General features: G+C 36.8%; 1 protein-coding gene across 3 annotated transcripts in view; it reads left to right on the forward strand.

Moving 5' to 3' along the window:
• Positions 1-22,586, forward strand: part of Cnot10 (CCR4-NOT transcription complex subunit 10) — a 65,161-nt gene that overhangs the window by 22,883 nt on the left and 19,692 nt on the right. For 2 of the 3 annotated variants that reach the window (XM_076868819.1, XM_076868838.1), the window contains exons 8-13: positions 1,729-1,846; positions 5,350-5,499; positions 7,686-7,888; positions 13,190-13,311; positions 15,885-16,061; positions 17,110-17,190. In XM_076868819.1, the coding sequence (XP_076724934.1) occupies positions 1,729-1,846; positions 5,350-5,499; positions 7,686-7,888; positions 13,190-13,311; positions 15,885-16,061; positions 17,110-17,190 (851 nt within the window). The remainder of the gene's footprint in view (positions 1-1,728; positions 1,847-5,349; positions 5,500-7,685; positions 7,889-13,189; positions 13,312-15,884; positions 16,062-17,109; positions 17,191-22,586) is intronic. The other variant, XM_076868828.1, reaches the window with a different exon arrangement.

Raw genomic sequence — 22,586 nt, forward strand, 5'->3', positions numbered from 1 at the left:
ACATGTAACCTGCTGACCATAGCAGCCAGCCGTTTTAGGTCTGTTTTTTTATTTATTAGTGCTCATGCTTTCTGTACATAAACCTGAGATTTGAATAATAAACTAATAATAAAATAATAATAAACATCAAATGGCAGAATAAAAAAGAAAAGACTTGTTTCCTTAGTGAACAGAACTCTTGGGTGTACAGGAAGCAGATCAGAGGAAGAAGTAGGATTTTTAAGGATTTTAGAAGGAAAGCCTATTTCTTTCTCTTTTTTAATATATTTTTTTTTAGTTGTAGATGGACACAATATCTTTATTTTATTTATTTATTTTTATGTGGTGCTGAGGTTCATACCCGATGCCTTGCACATGCAAGGCAAGTGCTCTACCACTAAGCTACAGCCCCAGCCCAGGAAAGCCTGTTTCCAAGCTAAAGTGAATAAATAATAATAAGGATTACAGATGTCTTCATAGATGGGTGTTCAAATCTTTGCATGCTTTTAGGCTCCAAAGAAGTACTATTTAGGGGACCTGCCACCATGAGAAATCTTAAAAGTGAGAGATGATATGCAATCCAAAATATGATCTTTGGAACAGCAGAATTATATTGTTTACAAACAAAGCCTTCCATCAGAAAATTCTTCCATGTATCGAATAACTTTTTTTTTTTCATTTGGAAAAGTATTTAAAAGGCATATTTGTATCTTAAGAAATGAGGAAACTCACTAAATGCTTTACTAATCATTAAAATGGAAGATCTAGTTTGTTCTGTCTTTGGCTTCTGGTTAAGCCAGTGGAGATGATGCTTGAGAAGGGTTACTTGAGCCTACAGGTTCAAGGTCAGCCTAGGCAAAATAGTGAGACCCAGTCTCTAAAAAAATTAAAAACTTAAAATTGATTTCCAATTATTAGCATAGTAGACGAAAACAGTCAATTGATACTTTATAGACTGTATTCTCCTCCCCTCCCCCTTTGGTGACACTGGGTATTTAATCCATAGGTACTCCATCATTAAGCTACATACCCAAACCTTTTAATTATTTATTTTGCTGTGCTGGAGATTCCAGGGCCTCATGCATGCCGGGCAAACACACTACCCCTGAGCCACATCCCCAGTCTTCCCTTTTTATTTTTCATTTTGAGACAAAGTCTCACTGAATTACCCAGGCTGTCCTTGAACTTGCAATCCTTCTGCCTCAGTAGGTGGGAGTACAGGTAAGTACCACTATGCCCAGCTATATACTGAATTCCTTTTTCTCTTTTGTTCTTCCAATGCTGGGGATTGAACCGAGGGCCTCAAGCAAGCAAGTCACTCTACCGTTGAGTTATATATATATATATACCCCAACCATATAGACTGAATTCTAATGCATATATGTTGTATTAATTTGTTAAGGTAGACCCTTAATCATCCTTTTTACACTTTTAAGTAGACATTTAGTTATCCTATTTACAAAGTGTTTCTTTCTGACAGGTTTCAATTTCTTAGATTGAGAGAGCAGTGAAAAATTTAAGAGACTATATACTGTTTTGTGGGGCTCTGAATGTATCTCAGTGTAGAGCACTTGCACAGCATGCCCTGTGTTTAATCCTCAGTACTGGGAAAAGAAAAAAATACTTTTCTTTGACCATGTCCTAACCAATTTATATATAATCTTGAGCACATACCTTTATAATATAACTATGATCTTGCATTACGTATCTGAAAACAAATTTTGAATAATTTTTGTATTTGCTTTACAGTCTGCACCCTCCCTATTTCTTAAAAGCAATTTTGAGTACTTACGGGGCAATTATCGGAAAGCTGTGAAATTATTAAATAGTTCAAACATCGCTGAGCATCCAGGATTCATGAAAACAGGTAAAATAAAATTGCAAAATTTTAGTATTTTTTCCTGACTCTTATACCCCCTGTTGCTTTTTGTTTCCCTTGGAATGTTCTTTTTTTTTTTCTTTGGTACCAGGGATTAAACTCAAGGGCACTCAACCACTGAGCCACATCCCCAGACCTATTTTGTATTATATTTAGAGACAGGGTTTCATTGAGTTGCTTAGTGCCTTGCAGTTGCTGAGGATGGCTTTGAACTTCTCCTGTCTCAGCCTCCCAAGCCGCTGGGATTACAGGCCTCGCCACCACACCCCAGCCTTTTGCTAATTTTTTTTTTTTTTTTAAGAGAGAGAATTTTAAATATTTATTTTTTAGTTTTCGGTGGACACATCTTTATTTTATTTTCATGTGGTGCTGAGGATCGAACCCAGCACCCCGCGCATGCCAGGCAAGCGCGCTATTTCTTGAGCCACATCCCAGCCCTTTTTGCTAATTTTTAAAATGAAAATTTTTTTTACTATTTCTGCTGCAGGAGTTTTAGTTTATGGCTTGCTTCTATTTCAGAAGAAGACTCATTATTTCTTTACTTTTCTTTAACTTCACTTGCTCTTTTATTTTGTTTTTTAATACTGGCTTAGAAATAACACATGGGAGCCAGGCATGGTGGCACACACCGATGATTCTCACTTCTGGGGAGACCAAGACAGTAAGATCATAAGTTTGAGGCCAGCTTGGATAATTTAATAAGACCCTGTCTTAAAATAAAATTTTAAAAGGCTTAGGGCCAGGCCTGGTTGTGCACACCTGTAATTCTAGCGACTCAGGATGCCAAGGCAGGAGGATCACAAGTTCAAAGACAACCTGGGCAGTTCAGCAAAACTCTGTCTCAAAATAAATAAAAAGGGCTGGGAATGTAGCTCAGTAGTGGAGCAGCCCTGGTTTTAATCCTCCATACAGTAAATACATACATACATGCATACATACATAAATGGAATCAGGATTAGGTGTATAGTTAACTAGTCAACAGTTTATGGTGATTTAATGGAATAGATTTTTGTATAGTTATACATGTATTTTGTGTATTGATTTTTTTTAGATTTTGATGGACCTTTATTTTATTCATTTATTTAGATGTGATGCTGAGAATCCAGACTCACACATGCTAGGCAAGCTCTCTACCACTGAGCCACAGTCCCAGCCCTCTATTGATATTTTGAAATCTTTAATTTGCTTCCTATATACAAACATTTTTTGCTACTGATAAAGCATGAATATTTAGAAAACAAGATTTTTCTTAAATTGTACACAATGCTACTTACCCAGAAGCAATCTCCTACTTTTCCTTTTCTTTTTTAATACGTTTATTTTATTTATTTTCATGTGGTGCTAAAGAGCAAACTCAGTGCCTCACACATGCTAGCGAGCGCTCTACCGCTAAGCCACAACTCCACTCTCCTACTTTTTCTAAGCTTCGTTTTTCTTTCCCTTTTTTTTCAATGCTGAGAATCAGACCTCAAGTCGGCTAATAAGGGCATATTCTACCATGAGCTAAATTTCCAGCTGCCACCACCCTACCCTTTTCAGGGGCACTCAACTATTAAATTACATCCCCAGCCCTATTTTGTATTTTATTTAGAGACGGGGTCTTACTGATTTGCTTAGTGCCTCGCTTTTGCTGAGGTTGGCTTTGAACTCTTGATTCTCCTGTCTCAGCTTCCCAAACCACTGGGATTACAGGTGTGTGCCACCACACCTGGCTTGTGTTTTATTTTGAGACAAGGTCTGGCTAAATTGTTTGGGGCCTTTCTAAATTACTGAAACTGGCCTTGAACATAAGATCCTCCTGTCTCAGCCTCCCAAACTGAGCCGCTGGGATTAAGGCATGCACCACTAAGCTTGGCTTCCTTTTCTCTTTTAAAACATTGTTATTTCTTAATTTAAAACTATACCAGAAAACAGCCTTTAGTTTTTACTGTTAACTAATAAATGTCCTAATTATGAATTTTTTCATTCTAATCAGATATATGATTAAAGTATGGACTGGGGCTGGGGATGTGGCTCAAGTGGTAACGCACTCGCCTGGCATGCGTGGGGCGCTGGGTTCCTCAGACCACATAAAATAAAGATGTTATGTCCACCGAAAACTGAAAAATAAATATTAAAAAAAAAAAAAAGTATGGACTGTTCAGCAAATTATCTTAGAATGTTTGGGGAGCCATTTAGAAAAAGAAAACTAAAACTTGGATTACTTTCATTACACCAAAGTAAAATATGTTGAGATGAAGAATTAAAATATAAAAACAGCAAAAGAAAACTCTGATGAGTGTGAATATACTTTGTATACAACCAGATATATGAAAAAATGTGTTCTATAGGTGTAATAAGAATTGTAATGCATTCTGCTATCATATAAATAAAATTAATTAGATTTTAAAAATAATTGTATAATTATAAAAAAAGAAAACTCTGATGAGTAGTTTAATTTTGTGGTGGGGAACGCTTAATTAAGAAATATAGAGTTTAAAAAAGATTAAGATTTTGACCACATAAAATGTTAAAACATTTTTATGATCAAAACCAAACATATATATATTGAACCAAGTCACAAAACATTACAAATAGAAGTGGGCAAGAATATTTGAAACAGATGTGACAGAATGTGTCTATAACATGCAAGTTCACCTGGTAAGCAATAGGAAAAACGTCTAATAAATTTTTTTTTTTAGTTGTAGTTGAACACAATACCTTTATTTTATTTATTTATTTATTTATTTTAAATTTTTTTCTTAGAGGAGAAAGAGAGAGAGAATTTTTAATATTTATTTAGTTAGTTTTTGGCGGACATAACATCTTTGTATGTGGTGCTGAGGATCGAACCCGGGCCGCACGCATCCCAGGCGAGCGTGCTACCGCTTGAGCCACATCCCCAGCCCCTTTATTTTATTTATTTATTTTTATGCAGTGCTGAGGATCGAACCCAAGGCCTCACACATGCTAGGCAAACACTCTATCACTGAGCCACAACCCCAGCCCTGTAACTAAAATTTTAAACCAGATAAAAGACAAGATAAGATAGTATAGGTGAAGAAATGTGAATGCCCACCAAACATGTGAGAAGATGGTCATCCACGCTCGTGTTTATTTGAAGAGAATCAAATAAATTTTATTAAAATAACATAGAAGCTGGGCACAGTACTACATGCCTGTAATCCTAAGCAACCTGAAAGGCTGAAGCAGGAAGATTGTAGGTTCAAGATCAGCCTCAGCATTTTATTCAGGCCCTAAGCAACTTAGGGAGAACCTGTCTCAAAATAAAAATTAAAATGAGCCAGGATGTAGCTCAGTGGTAAAGCAACTCTGGGTTCAATCCCTGGTACTAAGAAAAGAAAAATAGAATTTAAATTTTTTTCAGATATTTTCTGAGTTTTAAATATGAAATTGCAAAATTAACTTATACTCCATGAGTCTGCTTCTTTCATGAGAGACATTAAGAGTAAAATATTTTCTGTAGACAGGTTTATTTGTATGTTTCTTAGGTGAATGCTTGAGATGCATGTTCTGGAATAATCTTGGTTGCATCCATTTTGCCATGAGCAAGCACAATTTGGGAATTTTCTACTTTAAGAAGGCTCTTCAGGAAAATGACAATGTCTGTGCACAACTCAGTGCAGGTAGCACTGATCCAGGTAAGCCCAGCACTGGGGAACATTTCATATTTAACTACTGATTTTTGACCAGTATCTGGTCAAAATATATGCTATGTAGACCTACATACAAGTAACACTGATTCTGCCCAACAAGCTCTGGGGATTTTTCGTAAATACTGCTACTTTGAATAACAAAGCATTTCACATCAAGGTTCCATGTAATATGAATATTAAGTATATTATATGGATCCTTGATGTCTGAAGTAATTTTGAATGATTAAAAGAATTGTTTCAAGCTGGGCACAGTGACATAGGCCCATAATCCCAGCTACTGAGGAGGCTGAGGCAACTTAGTGAGACCTTCTCTAAAAATAAAAAAGTAGCATGGGGCAGAGGCACTGAGGATGTAGCTCAGCAGCAATAGACTGTCCCTGGGTTCTATCCCTAGTACCACAAAAAGAAAGAGAAAAAAAACCTAAGCTACATGCAGTTTTTCATGGAATATAAAATCTGTAATGTGGCATGGTAATATGAACCATATCTGTTTAGTCAAAATTAATTTTTTTTCTGTTTGTTTTTTACAATACAGGGGATTGAACCTGTTACCTCAGGCATGCTAGGCAATCCCTCAACCACTGAGCTACATCCTCAGACCTTTTCTTTTTTCTTTTTTTCTTTTTTTAATCTTATCTTTGACATAGGATCTAAATTGCCTAGGCTGCACTCAAATTTAGGATCCTCCTGTTTCCATCTCCTGGGATTACAGGTGTGCCACACTACACCCCACTAAAATTAGTTTTCTTGACAGTTCCAAACTAGCTTTATTTACAGGTTCTTTGTGGAGTTTCACATGTGATACCATTAGAAATATCTGACAACTTTAAGCAAATTCCTGATATTTATCCTTTAATATTCATATTTCATGGATCCTTGATGTGAAATGCTTAAAATCAAGCGTTTGACAACTGCATAAAATAATAAAAACCTTTTTAATTGATAGACAATGTATAATTTTTTTCGTGGTTATAGATGGACAGCATGCTTTTATTTTATTTGTTTATTTTTATGTGGTGCTAAGGATCGAACTCAGTGCCTCACACATACTAGGCAGGCACTCTGCAACTGAGCCACAGCCCCAGCCCCGGAAAATGTATTTTTTTTTTTTTTTATTGATTGTTCAAAACATTACAGAGCTCATGATATATCATCTTTCATACATTTGACTCGATTGGGTTATGAATTCCCATTTTTTCCCAAATACAAATTGCAGAATTACATCGGTTACACACTCACATTTTTACATAATGGCATATTAGTGACTGTTGTGTTCTGCTACCATTCCTATCCCCTACTATCCCCCCTCCCCTCCCCTCCCCTCCCATCTTCCCTCTCTACCTCCTCTGCTGTTGTTTAATTCTCTCCCTTTTTTCCCTCCTCCTTTCCCCTCACAACCTCTTATAATTTTGTGTATCTCTGTTGTCTCTCCTTTGTGTTGGTAAACCATGCCTGCTAACATGGATTCCACTGGGAAGGAATTCCAACGGCCGAGCTCCAATGATGTCGGAAAATGTATTTTAAACAAGTGATCCTATTCACCACCCCCCCCCCCCCCCACACACACACACACACAGAGTACTGGGGATTGAATGCAGGGGCACTTTACCATTGAGCCACATCCCCAGGCCTTTTTATTTTTTGAGATGGAGTCTCACTAAATTACTGAGGCTGGCCTTGAACTTGAAATCCTCCCTGCCTCAGCCTCCCAGATTACTGGAATTACAGCAGGTACCACCATACCCAGCCTGCTGTTATTTTACTACTAGGATTTGTTGAATAAGTGATAGCACATAATAAAAAAATTAACAAAGCAGAAAATCTAAAAAGAGTAGAATCTTCTTATAAGCTCTGAAAATGTGGAAAGGTACCATAACTTCAAAGGAGTGAGAGTGATTCCTGTGTCTTACCTTTGTCTCCCTGGAGCATTATTGCCTGAGAAGCTGGTACATAAGTGGAGATACTCTGGCCCTGCCCCTTAGACAACTGAGATGATTCTAGAGAATATTTATGGGTTTGGGGATGGAGACTCCCATTGGTGAGAGCTCTTGCAATTTCAAAGTATGGTTATTGATATTAAATATAGTAGTATTTAAATATGTAGTGGAGTAAATATTTTTCAATGTAACTGTTACTTTAATGATTTATTCTCATCAAATTTTTATAACTAGGCAAAAAATTTTCAGGAAGACCCATGTGTACGTTACTAACCAACAAGAGGTATGAGTTGCTGTATAACTGTGGAATTCAGCTTCTTCACATTGGAAGGCCTCTTGCTGCCTTTGAGTGTCTGATTGAAGCTGTTCAGGTTTATCATGCAAATCCCCGCCTTTGGCTACGGCTGGCTGAGTGCTGCATTGCTGCCAATAAGGGGGTGAGTGCTACTGGGTGCCATTTCAAACCCCCATTTCTCTTCCCCAAAACTTGTTACATAGAAAGCAAAAAAAAGAAAAAAGAAAGAAAGAAACTTTGGAACGTGTAAGACCTCATTTCCTTTTTTAAAAAAAGAAATTTACTTATTTATTTATTTCCCCTGGTATTAGGGGTGGAACCTAGGGGCACTCTACCACTGAGCTACATTCCCAGCCTTTTTTATTTTTAAATTTTGAGACAGGGTCTCACTAAATTGCTGAGGATGTCCTTGAACATGTGATCCTCCTACCTCAGTCTCCCAAGTATATGGAATTACTCAAGGCATGAACCACCTTGCCCAGCCTGATTTCCTCTTCAATCCTCATTGAATTTGTAAAGATAGTCTACTGTTTTTTAATAGTTGGGGAGAAATTTAGTTTTAAAAGTCATTTGTTAAGACTGATTCTTGGTAAGTTTGACAACATTCAGGAGTTGAAGCTTGTAAGAAGACAGTGTCTGTTGGAATAGAGATCCAGCTGCCTAGATGAGGCCATTCCATCTGATAATGTGATTAATATTTTGTGTATACCCAGTAATTAGTGAAGGGTTGATAATAGAGTGTGGAAAGAACTTCCTGATGGCACATGTCTATAATCCTAGCAAATTGGAAGGCTGAGGCAGGAGGATTGCAAGTTCAAGGACAACCCTGGCAATTTAGCAAGATTTTGACTCAGAATAAAAAATAAAAAGCTAGAGATGTGGCTCTGATTCAGTACCCCTGAGTTCAATCCCTAGTACCCTGCCCAAAAAAAAAAAAAAAAAAAAAAATATATATATATATATATAGAGAGAGAGAGAGACTGCATTAAACTGCACATTTACTTCATTGCCTTGGAATTTTACTTCTGTTTTAATAAATAGTAATAGAATTTATTAATTACCAGGCTGTTGTCTCTACATTTGTCCACAGTGGTATGAGACTAGGCTAGCTTACATTGACATTATCTCCATATAGCAGTTGGTAGATGCTTTTTAGATCTCAAACTGAGAGAGGTTAGTAGGAGGTAGGAGAAGGACAGTTTATATCAGAATCAGAATAACTAAATGTTTGTATCACCTTATATCTTACCCTCCCTACACACACCCTTCGAGTGCTGTCTGGATGTGTTAAGATTGGGGAAGTGTGAGATCTTGAAGCTTAGACTGACATGCCTGCCATAGGCGATACAGGATATGGAAGCTCTGCTAAGCAAACTCTTCCTGAGGGATAGTATGATAACTAAGAAGTATGTTTGTCTGCCACACATAGTACTCAAGTAGTTTGTGATTTGAGAATACCAAAGGAGGAAGAGACCTCAGTGATATCTTTGAAAGGTCTTTTTTGTTGGGGGCGTTGGGGTACTGGGGATTGAACTTGGGTCACTCAACCACCAAGCCACATCCTCAGCCCTATTTTGTATTTGATTTAGACACAGGGTCTCAGTGAATTGCTTAGTGCCTCACTGTTGCTGAGGCTGCCTTTGAACTTGCAATTCTCCTGTCTCAGCCTCTGGAGCCACTGAGATTACAGGCATGCACCACCGCACCTGGCTCTTTGAAGGGTTTTATTAATGCCTTTAATTGTACTTTGCTTTTTAAGAGAATTTTCTCATTGGATTTTTTTTAAGTTGTTGATGGGCCTTTATTTATTTACATATAAGAATCAAACCCAGTGCCTCACACATGCTAGGCAAACACTTTACCACTGCAATCCCAGACTCTTGGATAATTTTTAAATTAACTGATTGACAATTCTAGTTAAAATTTATACTTCTTAAAAATAAGAGGATCTCCAGAAATTGCCTTTCTCTTTATTCCATTCATAATTCTAAGTATTGAGGGCCTTTCGTATACTTTCTGAAAATTAGGGAGTTTCTTCTTCCTAGGACTAGAGAAATATAGTAAGGTTTATTGTCTTTTTAAGTTACTTATTTATATAAATAGTACTTGTAGGATGATATTTATTTTCTGAATTTCATCAGGCACATAGTCTTTGTCCTCCATCTTCTTCTAGAAAGTTCTAAATTTGTTTTATTTGGGGGGTTTGGGGCAGTAGGAATTGAACCCAGGGGAATTTGCCACAGAGGCTGCATCACCGTTCCTTTTTATTTTTTATTTTAGCGTGAGAGTAAACTCAGTGGTAGAGTACTTGCCTGGCATGTGTAAGGCCCTGGGTTTCATCCCCAGCACCATAAAAATAAAATAATTTTCTATCTTTGACTGTACTTTTCTTCTTTCTACAAAAGATTTAAGGAGACCTGAAGGACAGTAAAGACATCTCCAACTCACTGTCAAATAAAATAAAGTCACAGCACAAAATCCCAGTGGGAAAATTAGAAGCTCTAAATAAAATTCCATTAAATTATTTTTATTTAGTTAGGCCAAAAGAATGATGAGCAAAGCAGTTGCTGAACAAATTCAAACAAGTTTTTCTTTTCTTTGGTGGAGGCTACTGGGATTGAACCCAGGGGTGCTTACCCACAGAGCCACATCCCCAGCCCTTTTTACTTTTTGAGACAGGATCTCGCAGTGCAGCCTCCCAAGTAACTAGAATTACAGGCATGCACCACCATGCCTGACAAATTTAAACTAGTTTTAAATTTAAAAGTAACTTATTAAAATGAAGTCACTTCTTCCTTTTTTATTTGGTACATATTGTTTCAGACTTCTTGGCAGAGACAGTTTGTGTCTCTGCCAAACTGCCAAAAGTAATTCTAGTTACTTGGGAGGCAGTGCAGCCTCCCAAGTAACTAGAATTACAGGCATGCACCACCATGCCTGACAAATTTAAACTAGTTTTAAATTTAAAAGTAACTTATTAAAATGAAGTCACTTCTTCCTTTTTTATTTGGTACATATTGTTTCAGACTTCTTGGCAGAGACAGTTTGTGTTTACCTGGGCAGTCTGAGGAAAAAATCTTACAGACAAAAAACATTGCTGGGTGCAGCAGCACACACCTGTAATCCCAGCGGCTCAGGAGGCTGAGGCAGGAGGATCACCAGTTCAAAGCCAGCCTCAGCAACTTAGCTAGGTGATAAGCAACTCAATGAGACCCTGTCTCTAAATAAAATACAAAAGGGGGTGGGTGTGGCTCAGTGGTTAAGTGACCCTCAGTTGATCCTTGGTACCAAAAAAACAACCATTGACCCTGTATCACAATTATGTGTGAAGCTTTTACATTAAAATTGACCTGTGGAGGTGTGGGGCGGGGTGGGGTTGTGGCTCAGTGGTAGAGCGCTTGCCTAGCATGCATGAGGTACTGGGTTCGATCCGGCACCACATACAAATAAACAAATAAAGGTATTGTGTCCATTTACAACTAAAAAGATATTTTTAAAAAAAATTTTTTTGACCTGTCAGGGGGCTGGGGATTTGGCTCAGTTGGTAGAGTACTTGCCTCACATGCACAAGCCATGGGTTCAATCCCCAGCACCACAAAAAAATATATATATATAAAATAAAATTGAGCTGTCATACTTTCCAGTAATTTGTTATTGCAAGTACAGTTTATTATTTATTTTAATTTGGTTCTATCATAGGCCAGATTTCACCTGTTACATCTTAATATATAACCATCCAGATAAGTTTGTGTGGCCTTAGGCATCAGGAAAGAGAGTATGGATGAGTCATTGTAAATATATCACCACCACTGGGAAGAGAACCTGGAATGCAAGTCTAGTAATGATTTAGAATGTCCACTTTTTCTTTGTTTTCATTAATATTGCTTAGCCACCACCTTTACACAAAATTAATTCAAATTAGAATCATTTTATTGTATTTTTTAGCATTGTGTAATTTTTTTTTTAAGTGAATTTTTGTTTTGTTTTGTTTTTGAGATCAGGGATTAAGCCCATAGGAGCTTACCCACTAGCTCACATCCCCATCACTTTTTTATATTTTTTAGAGACAAGGTCTCGCTGAGTTGCTTAGGGCCTTGCTTAATTGTTGAGGCTGGCTTTAAACTTGCCATCCTCCTGCATCAGGCTCCCAAGATGCTGGGATTACAGACGTGTGCCACCATACTGTTCGAATCTTTGTTTTATTAAAAAAGTTATATATGGAGCCAGCCCCAGTTCACCTGCCTATAATCCTAGGACAGTTACAGGAGATTGAGACAAGAGGATCACAAGTTTCGGGCCAGCCTAAAATTTTTAAAATTTGTCTCAAAATTAAAAGGGTGGAGTTTGAAATGCCCTCTTGGGTTCAATCCCTAGTACCATTTAAAAAAATATATATGTGTGTGTGTGTGTGTGTGTGTGTGTGTGTATGTACAGCTATGTAAAGTTACTGTAATACAATAAGGAAAAATAAGTAACAATATAGAAATATTTGTGTTCAAGGGAGAGTTTAGTTCTGCAAGTTCATATTAATTGGTTTCAGTTTGTTTCTCTGTATGAGAATTTGGGCATTTTTATATGATGAATGGTTAGGATTCCATCTGAAGGTAAGTTAGAGACTAGAGTGAAGGGAGAAGATAAATATAATTGGCATTCTCAAGCTACCTACAGTGAAATAATATATCTTGATAAAATATTGCTGAAATACTATATATGAATGTAAGTAACTTACTATTTTCAATTTAAAAGTTTATTGATTTTATGGTTTAGGAATTTTAATTTCCTAGAAGGCAAGAATTATGTCCATATAAACTTTGATGTATGTAATTTCTTATGATTCATATGTTGTTAACAATTTAATATTTCCATTTAAAAAGGAAGATACCTGTTTTAGGAAGTAGAACTGCTTCCTTTTTCTTTTACTCTGTGTTTTTGACTCACCTGGTTCTTTACTCTGATGTCAATGTACCCATAACATGCAGCATGCTATTGAGGTGTAGAATGCTCTAAATTCATCATTCTAAGTAAATGTTTTAAGTCTTTTTTTTTTTTTTTTTTAGTTGTAGATGGACACAATACCTTTATTTTGTTTATTTAATTTGTTTATGTGGTGCTGAGGATCGAACCCAGTGCTTTACACATGCTAGGCAAGCGCTCTACCATTGAGCTACAACCCCAGCCCCTTAAGTCATTCTTGAATGGCTTTTTTTCTATAGAATTGCCTCAAATATCATATTAACAGATTATAGCACATATCACAGGTTTTCATCCTCATGTACTCTGTTTTTCTCAAATACCAGGCATACTTCTTTTAACACCAAAAGCATCCTCACTGACAGATCTTAAGAACTTTCTTAAATTTAGAGTAATTGTGAAAAGTATCTGATCATTTTTTATAAATCTTACAATTTCCTTAAACTTATTTGAAATTATTTGTATTTTGTAGAGTTCTGAACAAGAAACTAAAGGTCTTCCAAGCAAAAAGGGAATTGTACAATCTATCGTTGGTCAAGGTTATCATCGTAAAATAGTTCTGGCATCACAGTCCATACAAAATACAGTATACAAGTAAGTATTTTGCAAAGTGTGCATACTTTTTTTGTGTGTGTTGGGGGGGGTGCTGGGGATTGAACCCACAGCCTGTGCAAGCAAGGCAAGCACTCTACTCTATCAACTGAGCTATATTATCCCCAGCCCTGCAAAGTGTGCATACTTAATTTCATTTCATATAATGTACTTACATATAGAAGTATGCTTAGGACTTAAGTATTTTATAGGAGGGACTACTTTGTAACTCAGTTTTATTGCTGTTTTAGTAAACAGCCCTCCAAACATAGATCCATAATGAATGTTCTCTAACTTGTCATGATTTTGGTTTATTATATACTTGCATGCTAAAATTGTTGATGCCTTAAGAAATTAGTCTATTCAGAGCCACTATTCAGACTATCCAGAAGAGGGCATCTTGGTATCTCTTTTTACATACAATCATTTCCATATCTGGAGGTAGGGGATCGGTTCCACGATGACTTTACATCTGTGAGTTCCTCATCCATGGGTTCCACCAGTCACAAGTTGAAAATATTCATAAGAGGCCTGGGGATGTAGCTCAGTGTTAGAATGCTTGCCTTGCTCACCCAAGGTCATGGGTTCAATCCCCAGCATTGCAAAAGTAAAAGAAAATATTCAGTGGAAACTATTGCAACCATACTGATCAAGTCTAGTCTTTCTTGTCATTATCCCCAGACAATATAGTATAACAACTATTTGTGTAGCATGTATATTGTATTAGGTATCATAAGTACTCTAGAGATAATTTAAAGTATATGGGAGGATGTCTATAGGTTATATGCAAATATCACACTATTTTACACTAATGACCTAAGCATGCCCAGATTTTGATATGTGGACTAGACCCTAAAATTATTTCCTCATGAATACTGTATGGTTCTGGTTATCAGTGGCGCTTTTTTAGTTGTTTTTTGTTTGTTTATCTGTGGTGTCATCCCCTCCCAACCCCCATACTGGGAATTAAACCCAAAGTGCTCTACCACTGAGCAGTATCCTCAGCTCTTTTGATTTTATTTTGAGCCAGATCTCTCTTAAATTTCCAAGGCTGGCCTCAAACCTGAGATCCTCCTGCCTCAGCCTCCTGAATTGCTGGGATTATAGGCATGCATCCCAGCCTCTGGTTCATTTAATCCTTAAGAATGTAAATACTGGGTTGGGGCTGTTGCTCAGTGGTAGAGTGCTTGCCTCACATGTATGAGGCACTGGGTTTGATCCTCAACACCACAGAAAAATAAATAAATAAAATAAGGGTATTGTGTCTATCTACAACAAAAAAAAAAAATATATGAAAAAATACTTTTTGGGTGCTGTGGCACATGCCTATAAACTCATCAACTTCAGAAACTGAAACAGGAGGATCAAAAATTCAAAGCCAGCCTCAGCAACTTAGTGAGACCCTGTCTCAAAAATAAAAAGAGCTTGGGGCTGGGGATGTGGCTCAAGCGGTAGCGCGCTTGCCTGGCATGCGTGTGGCCCGGGTTCGATCCTCAGCACCACATACAAACAAAGATGTTGTGTCCGCAAAATAAATATTTTAAAAAAATAAAATAAAAAGGGCTGGAGATATGGCTCAGTGGTTAAAAGCCACTGGTTTGGGGCTGAGGTTGTGGCTCAGTGGTAGAGTGCTCACCTACCATTGTATGAAGCACTGGGTTCAATCCTCAGCACCACATAAAAATAAAATAAACACATTGTGTCTACCTAAAAAAAACTAAAAAATAAATATTTAAAAATAAATAAATATTAAAAAACTAAAAAATAATTATGGTTTAATCCCCAGTACCTCCCCACCTCGAAAAAATATATATATGTATATATATGAACAAATATTTTCAGGCAATGGGGCTATAGTTCAGTGGCAGAGCACTTAACTAGCAAGTACGAAGCCCTGGGTTCCATCCCTGACACTGAGGGGAAAAAAATACTTCAAAGCTAATTCTTAGTTTTAGGAATATATACAACAAACAAAGCAACCAAAGCAATATAGGAAGTTTCACCTGTGCAGCCTTCATTTGAACTACAGTGGCACATGCCTGTAATCCCGGTGGCTCCAGAGGCTAAGATAGGAAGATCACAAGTTCAAATCCTGCCTTAACAAAAGCACTAAGCAACTCAGTGAGACCTTGTCTCCCTGTCTAAATAAAATACAAAATAGGACTTGGGACTTGGGGTGTGGCTGGCTCAGTGGTTGAGTGCCCCTGGATTTAATCCTTGGTATCAAAAAAAAAAAGTAATTTGAATAAAGGTTCCAATTTGGAGTTGCTATTATTTCTGAAGTAATTAGACTTTGCAAAAAATAAATGCGCTTTTTTTTTTTAAGCCGCTTTTAAAAAGTTTTTCCAGGACTGGCAGGAGGATTGAAAGTTTGAGGCCAACCTCAACATAAAATGAAAGGACTGGGGATGTAGCCCAGTGGTAAATCACCTCTGGATTTGATCCCTAAAGCCAAAAAAGGAAAGAAAAGAGGACAGAGTTTTCACTCACAGCTCATTGGTTTTATTCCTAATAATAGAAAAGTCTTATTTGTTTTTATGCTATGTACTTAGCTAATTTGGTTTTGTTCTTTTAAGTGATGGACAGTCTTCAGCCATTCCTGTAGCCAGTATGGAATTTGCAGCCATATGTCTCAGAAATGCCTTGTTGCTATTACCTGAAGAACAGCAAGATCCAAAGCAGGAAAACGGCTCTAAAAATAGTAGTCAATTAGGAGGGAACACAGAAAGCAATGAGAGCAGTGAAACTTGCAGGTACTGTAATCCCGCCACCTCCCTTAGCAAAATATCTTCAGGATTTGTTTAGTTAGCCTTATTGTTCTTTAGGTAAATTCCCCAAGTCTTCAGCCTGAATTTACTGAATTCTCTTTTAAACCATAACAAAGAGATTATGTTTCTAATATTTCTAGAAGAGAGAAAGGCTAAGTAGAGCTCCTTGAAAGAGAAAATGGAAAGAAACAGCTGTTCATTGACAGTGATATTTGTAAGAAGTACCATGGTTATCAGAACAGTAAATTTTTACATTAATTACAGTAAATACTTAAATTCTGAAATTTCTCATTTCTTTTTATCCTCTGACTCTTCTCTTAACATACTATAAGCCACTAACCACCAGAATATCTGTTCCTAGTTTTATAGTACAAGTTAAAAATTGTGCTACTATGGAAATTAAAAGAACTTATCTAGTAGTAACAAACACTATTATATAAAGTTCTGCTTTATACACATGGTAACTTATCTCACATAATAGCATTTTTTTATTATAATTTTAAAATGATTTTTACAGAAAATTTGAAACAGAATTTTAAGATTTCTTTTTTACCCCATCAATGATTTTGGTTCTGCTGTATTGATAAAAAATCAATCTGAAAATCAAAAATATGTGAAAATATTGAGTAACTACTTTTATATAGTATAGATGTTTTCAGGTAGAGATTTTTTTTTTTTTAAGTGGCATTGTGTACGAGGGAAAAGGAACTGATATATAGCATAGCTTTAACATATAATAAATTTTTTAAAATTCTTTTAAAAATTTCATACTAGCCAAGCACAGTGGCATACACCTATAATCCCAGCGTCTCGTGAAGCTGAGACAGGAGGATTTTGAGTTCAAACCAGCTTCAGCAATAGTAAAATGCTAAGCAACTCAGTGAGACCCTGTCTCTTAAATTCAAATTAGGGCTGGGGATGTGGCTAAATGGCCAAATGCCCCTGAGTTCAATTCATAACAACAGAAGTTGGGAGAGGGAAACATCACATTTAGTTGTTTCTTTTCATAATTAAGAACCTGTCTTTATTTCAGCAGTAAAAGCCATGATGGAGACAAATTCATTGCAGCTCCACCTTCTTCTCCATTGAGGAAACAGGAATTAGAAAACTTAAAGTGAGTATCTAAACAAAATGAGTGTTCCATCTATGGAAAAAAGCACATTTTTTTAGAACCTACTTTATTGCAGTTAAAATCATGAATTAAATTCCTTAAGGGTTAAACCAGATGCATGTTCTTAGGCTTTCCAGCCTCCTTGATGCACTGGCTTCTGACCTTCACTGTTTCTAATTTAACAGTCATTGTATAGAAAATGTCATTTTTCTGTCAAGATATATTTTTCAGGTGGGAATGGTGGTGCAATTTGAGAGGCTGAGGCAGGAAGATCACAAATTCAAGACCTGTCTTAAAATAAAAAACAAAAAAGGACTGGGGATGTAACTTAGTGGTAAAGTAGCCCTGGGTTTAATCACCAGTCCAAAAATATATATATATATATATATATATATATATTTTTTTTTTTTTTTTTTTCCCTCTTTGTTCAGTTTAACAGATAAGACTATTGTGTACCTAAGTGTGATTTTCTTTTGGGTTTTGATTATTTTGGATGGTCCTGGGGAACGAATCCAGATCCTCCATCATGCTAGTAGCCTCTACCACAGAGCCACATCCCTAGCCCTTGTTTTTAGTGTTTTATTTTGAGACAGGATCTCAACAAGTTGCTGTGGCTGGTCCTAAACTTTCAGTCTTCCTGCCTCCACTTCCTAAGTAGCTGGAATTATAGGCCTGTGCTAGGTACCTTTCCTTTCTTGTTGTTGTTGTTTTGGTACTGGTATTGGAACCCAGACACTTCATCAGAAAGCTATATTTGTTTATTTTTTTATTTTCAAGCAGTCTTGCTAAATGCAGAAGCTGACTTCAAATTTGAGATCAGACTCCCCATCCCTGGAATTACAGGGTTATGCCACCACACCCTGCTTTTTCTTTGGTTTTTAAACTTGTTTAGGATTAGCTGATTTCCTTAAATATGCAAATTTATCTTTCAACAACTTGGGATTTTTTTAAATTTTTTTATATTATTTTTGAAGCAAATCATAATACATAGCAGCATTTTTGTGAAAAGACAAGGCAAGTTGGGCAAGGTGACACACCTGTAATCCCAGTGACTGGAGAGGCTGAGGCAGAGGGTTCACATTCAAGACCAGCCTCAGTAACTTAGACCCTAAGCAATTTAGCCAAGACCCTGTCTCAAAATAAAAAATGATTGATTGGGAGCTGGGTATAGTAGCACACACCTGTGATCATAGCAGCTCAGGAGGCTAAGACAGGATTGTGAGTTCAAAGCCAGTCTCCACAATTTAGTGAGGCCCTAAGCAACTCAGAAAGACCCTGTCTCTATGGGCTGGGGATGTGGCTCAAGCGGTAGCACGCTCGCCTGCTATGCATGCGGCCCAGGTTCAATCCTCAGCACCACATACAAACAAAGATGTTGTGTCCGCCGAAAACTAAAAAAAATAAATATTAAAATTCTCTAAAAAAAAAAAAAAAAAAAAAAAGACCCTGTCTCTAAATAAAATATTTTTAAAAAGGACTGGGGATATCGATGGCACAGAGCCCGTGGATTCAGTCTCTAATACCTTAAAAAAAAAAAAAAAATGAGCTGGGACTGTAGCTCAGTGATAAAGCACCCTGGCTGGGTTCAATCCCCAGTACCAAAAAGGAAAAGGTTTTTAAAAAAAAAAAAAAAGACAAGGCAAAATTACAAGTTTAATTTTTTTTCCCAATTCTAGAATTAGTCAACATCTCATTCTATAAAATAGAGTATTCCCATGATCCAAGCAAGGGAGATTGGTTTTATAGATGGAAAAGGACTAAGGAAAGCAGAAATAGAAAATAAAAAGCAATTGGTTGTTTCAAAGTTACTTTCTTGTAAAGGTTAAAGCAGAGGGGAGTTGGAGGTGTATCTTAATGGTAATGTTTACCTAGCATGCAAGAGGCTCAGGGGTTCCTTCCCAGCACCACCAAAAAAAAAAAAAGGCCAGGGTCTCACTTAAGTTGTTCAGGCTAGCCTCAAACTTGCAGTCCTCATGCCTCATCCTCCTGCACTTCTGGGATTACAGGTTGAATTTTTACTTCTTATATGAGCTATAAGATAGCAAGGAAATGGGGCCTGGGAATGTAGAGCACCTATCCAGCAATGGGCAAGACCTTGGGTTCAATCCCTGGCACTTAAAAAAAAAAAAAAAAAATGAGCTAGGCACGATAGTGCATGCATGCCTATAATCCCAGCAGTTTGGGAGGTTGAGAAGGAAGATCACAAGTTCAAAGCTTATTGAGGCTCTAAGCAACTTAGTGTGAGACCCTGTCTCCAAAAAAGGAGGGCGAGGGGGTGCTGTGGATATGCCTCAGTAGTTGATTAACCCTGGGTTCAATTCCTAGTACAATAAAAAGAAAGAAATTTAAAATACTGTGACAAATTACCAGTAAAATAGTGACAAAAAAATAATATATACAGTAGAAGAATGTTGTTTGTGAGTGAAAAATGATTGATTTTAAAAAGCAGTCAAATTTCTTCTGTATAAATTCATGATGCTCAGGTCTTTTAAAAATGCAAATACAGGGACTAGGGGTTGTGGCTCAGTGGTAGAACGCTTGCCTAGGGCATGCGAGGCCCTGGGTTTGATCCTCAGCACCACATAAAAATAAATAAATAAAACAAATATATTTTTTTTAAATAATAATAATTTTTTTAAAAATCCAAATATAGTAGTAGCATAAAAAGGTTACACAGTAAGAAGTATATCTCGTCCTGTACAGATTCTGTTTTCTCTCCACTAAGGGGCATTCATTTGACTGGCTTTTTACTTCCTTTTTGTGGTACTAGGGATTGAACCCAGAAGCATTCTACTTCTGAGCTATGTCCCTATCCCTTATTTTATTTTTTATTTAGAGACAAGGTCTCACTGAGTTGCTTAGCACCTCAATATTTTTAAGGCTGGCTTGGAACTTGTGATCCTCCTGTCTCAGCCTTCCAAGCCACTGGGATTACAGGTGTGCGTCACCATGCCCGATTCTTTCTATATTTTATTCTGTAAGAGTGTCTTGCTAAATTTCTGAAACTGGCCTCCAACTGCAATTCACCTACCTCAGCTGCCCAGTTGTTGGGATTAAAGGTGTACATCACTGTGCCCAACCACTGACTGATTTCAGGTATATCCTGGTGATATTTCTCATTCCTATCCCAATATCATTGTGTAGTAGTTTTTTCTGTTCTTTTTTTTTTTTTCTTTTTCTAATCAATTATATATGACAGTAGAATGCATTTTGACATATTGTACACAAATGAGCACAGCTTCTCATTCCTCTGGCTGTACATGGTGCACAGTCACTCCAGTAGTGTAATCATACTTGTATATGAGGGTAATAATGTCTGCCTCAATCTACTGTCCTTCACAGCCCCACAGCCCCACTCCCCCTCTCAAGCCCCTTTACACAAACCAAAGTTCCTTTATTCTTCTCTAACCCCCCGCCCCAGTATCCACTTATCAGAGAAAATATTTAGCTTTTGTTTTGGGGAATTGGCTAATTTTACTTAGCATGATGTTCTCTGGTTCCATTCATTTACCTGCAAATGCCATAATTTCATTCTTCTTTAAAGTTGTGTAATATTCCGTTGTGTGTATGTACCACATTTTCTTTATCCATTCATCTGTTAAAGGGCATCTAGGTTGATTCCATAGTTTAGCTATTGTAAATTAAGCTGCTGTAAACAACTTAATTTTGTAATCATGTGGCTGCATGACTGTAGTATGCTGATTTTTAAGTCCTTTGAGTATAAACTGGGGAGTGGGATAGATGGGTCAAATCGTGGTTCCATTCCAAGTGTTCTGAGGTATCTTCACACTGCTTTCCATAGTGATTGCACCAATTTGCAGTCCCACCAGCAATGTATGAGTGTACTTTTCCCTCCCACATCCTCACCAACACTCAGTATTGCTTGTATGCTTGATAATTGCCATTCTGAATGGAGTGAGATGAAATCTTAAGAGTAGTTTTGATTTGCATTCTCTAATTGCTAGAGATGATGAACATTTTTGATTGATTGTATTTCTTCTTCTGTGAAGGGTTCAGTTCCTTAGCCCATTTATTAATTGGGTTATTTGGTTTTTTGGTGTTTTTTGAGTTCTTTATATATCCTGGAGATTAGTGTTCTGAGTTGAATGTAGTAAAGATTTTTTTTTTTTTTTTTTTTTGTATTCTGTAGGCTCTCTCATCACATTATTGTTTGTTTCCTTTGCTGAGAAGAAGCTTTTTAGTTTGAATCCATTCCATTTATTGATTCTTGATTTTACTTCCTGCACTTTAGGAGTCTTGTTAAGGAAGTCAGATCCTAAGCTGACATGATGAAGATTGGGGCCTGCTTTTTCTTCTGTTAGGCACAGGGTTCTGTTCTAGTACCTAAGTCTTTGATCCACTTTGAGTTTTCTGCAGGGTGAGAGAGAGAGGTTTAGTTTCATTTTGCTACATATGGATTTCTAGTTTTCCCAGCACCATTTGTTGAATAGGCTATGAAGAATGTTATTGGGATTTTAATTGGAATTGCATTAAATCTTTATAAACACTTTTGGTAGTATGGCCACCTTGAAAAATTTTTTTAAACCAAGATTTGATGTGCATTTATTTATTCTTAACATGTAGAACATATAGTATAAAGATTTCATACCGAATAAATGATATTCATTAAGCCAAAAAAGGAGGAACTTGCATTATTGAATACAAATATGCAGATTTGGGGATGTGGCTCAAGCGGTAGCGTGCTCTCCTGGCATGCGAGCGGCCCGGGTTCGATCTTCAACACCACATACAAACAAAGATGTTGTGTCCGCCGAAAACTAAAAAATAAATATTAAAAAATTCTCTCTCTCTCTCTCTCTCCCTAAAAAAAAAAAAAAAAAAAAAAATGCAGATTTTATCACTGAAAAAAAATCTCAGTTGTGTTTCTTTATCAGGAACTTCAACTGAACGGAGAACTTTTTCACACCTCTATTAGAGGTATGAAACAAAAACTCAAAAAAATAAACATAAACTGTAAGTTGATTGGCTGCTCATTTATTAATTCTGCCTATCCCAGAGCATGGGACATCTTTCTATCTTCTAAGGTTTTCTTCAATTTTTTTTCTATAATGTTCTATAGTTTTCATTGTAGAAGTCTTTTACCTCTTTTGTTAGATCTGTTCCCAAGTTTGTTTGTTTGTTTGTTTTTGTACATTCTGAACTCTGTCTACTGTGCTGTCAATGGATTCTGTTATTGCAGCATCTTGGTTTGTTTGGGGCACTTTCTTCCCTTGTTTTTTCATGTTGTCCATGTGTCTTCCTTACTAGCAGTTCGGATCTGAGGTATTACAGTTTCTACTCTATAGTAATTAAAATGATCTGCAAAGCAAAGAATGATATAAGAGAGCAAATGCAGGTAATAATTGATCATGCCAACAAAGAGATAAGAGAACAAAGAC

The sequence above is a fragment of the Callospermophilus lateralis genome, chromosome 1 (genome assembly GCF_048772815.1).
Source record: "Callospermophilus lateralis isolate mCalLat2 chromosome 1, mCalLat2.hap1, whole genome shotgun sequence".
NCBI lineage: Eukaryota > Metazoa > Chordata > Mammalia > Rodentia > Sciuridae > Callospermophilus > Callospermophilus lateralis.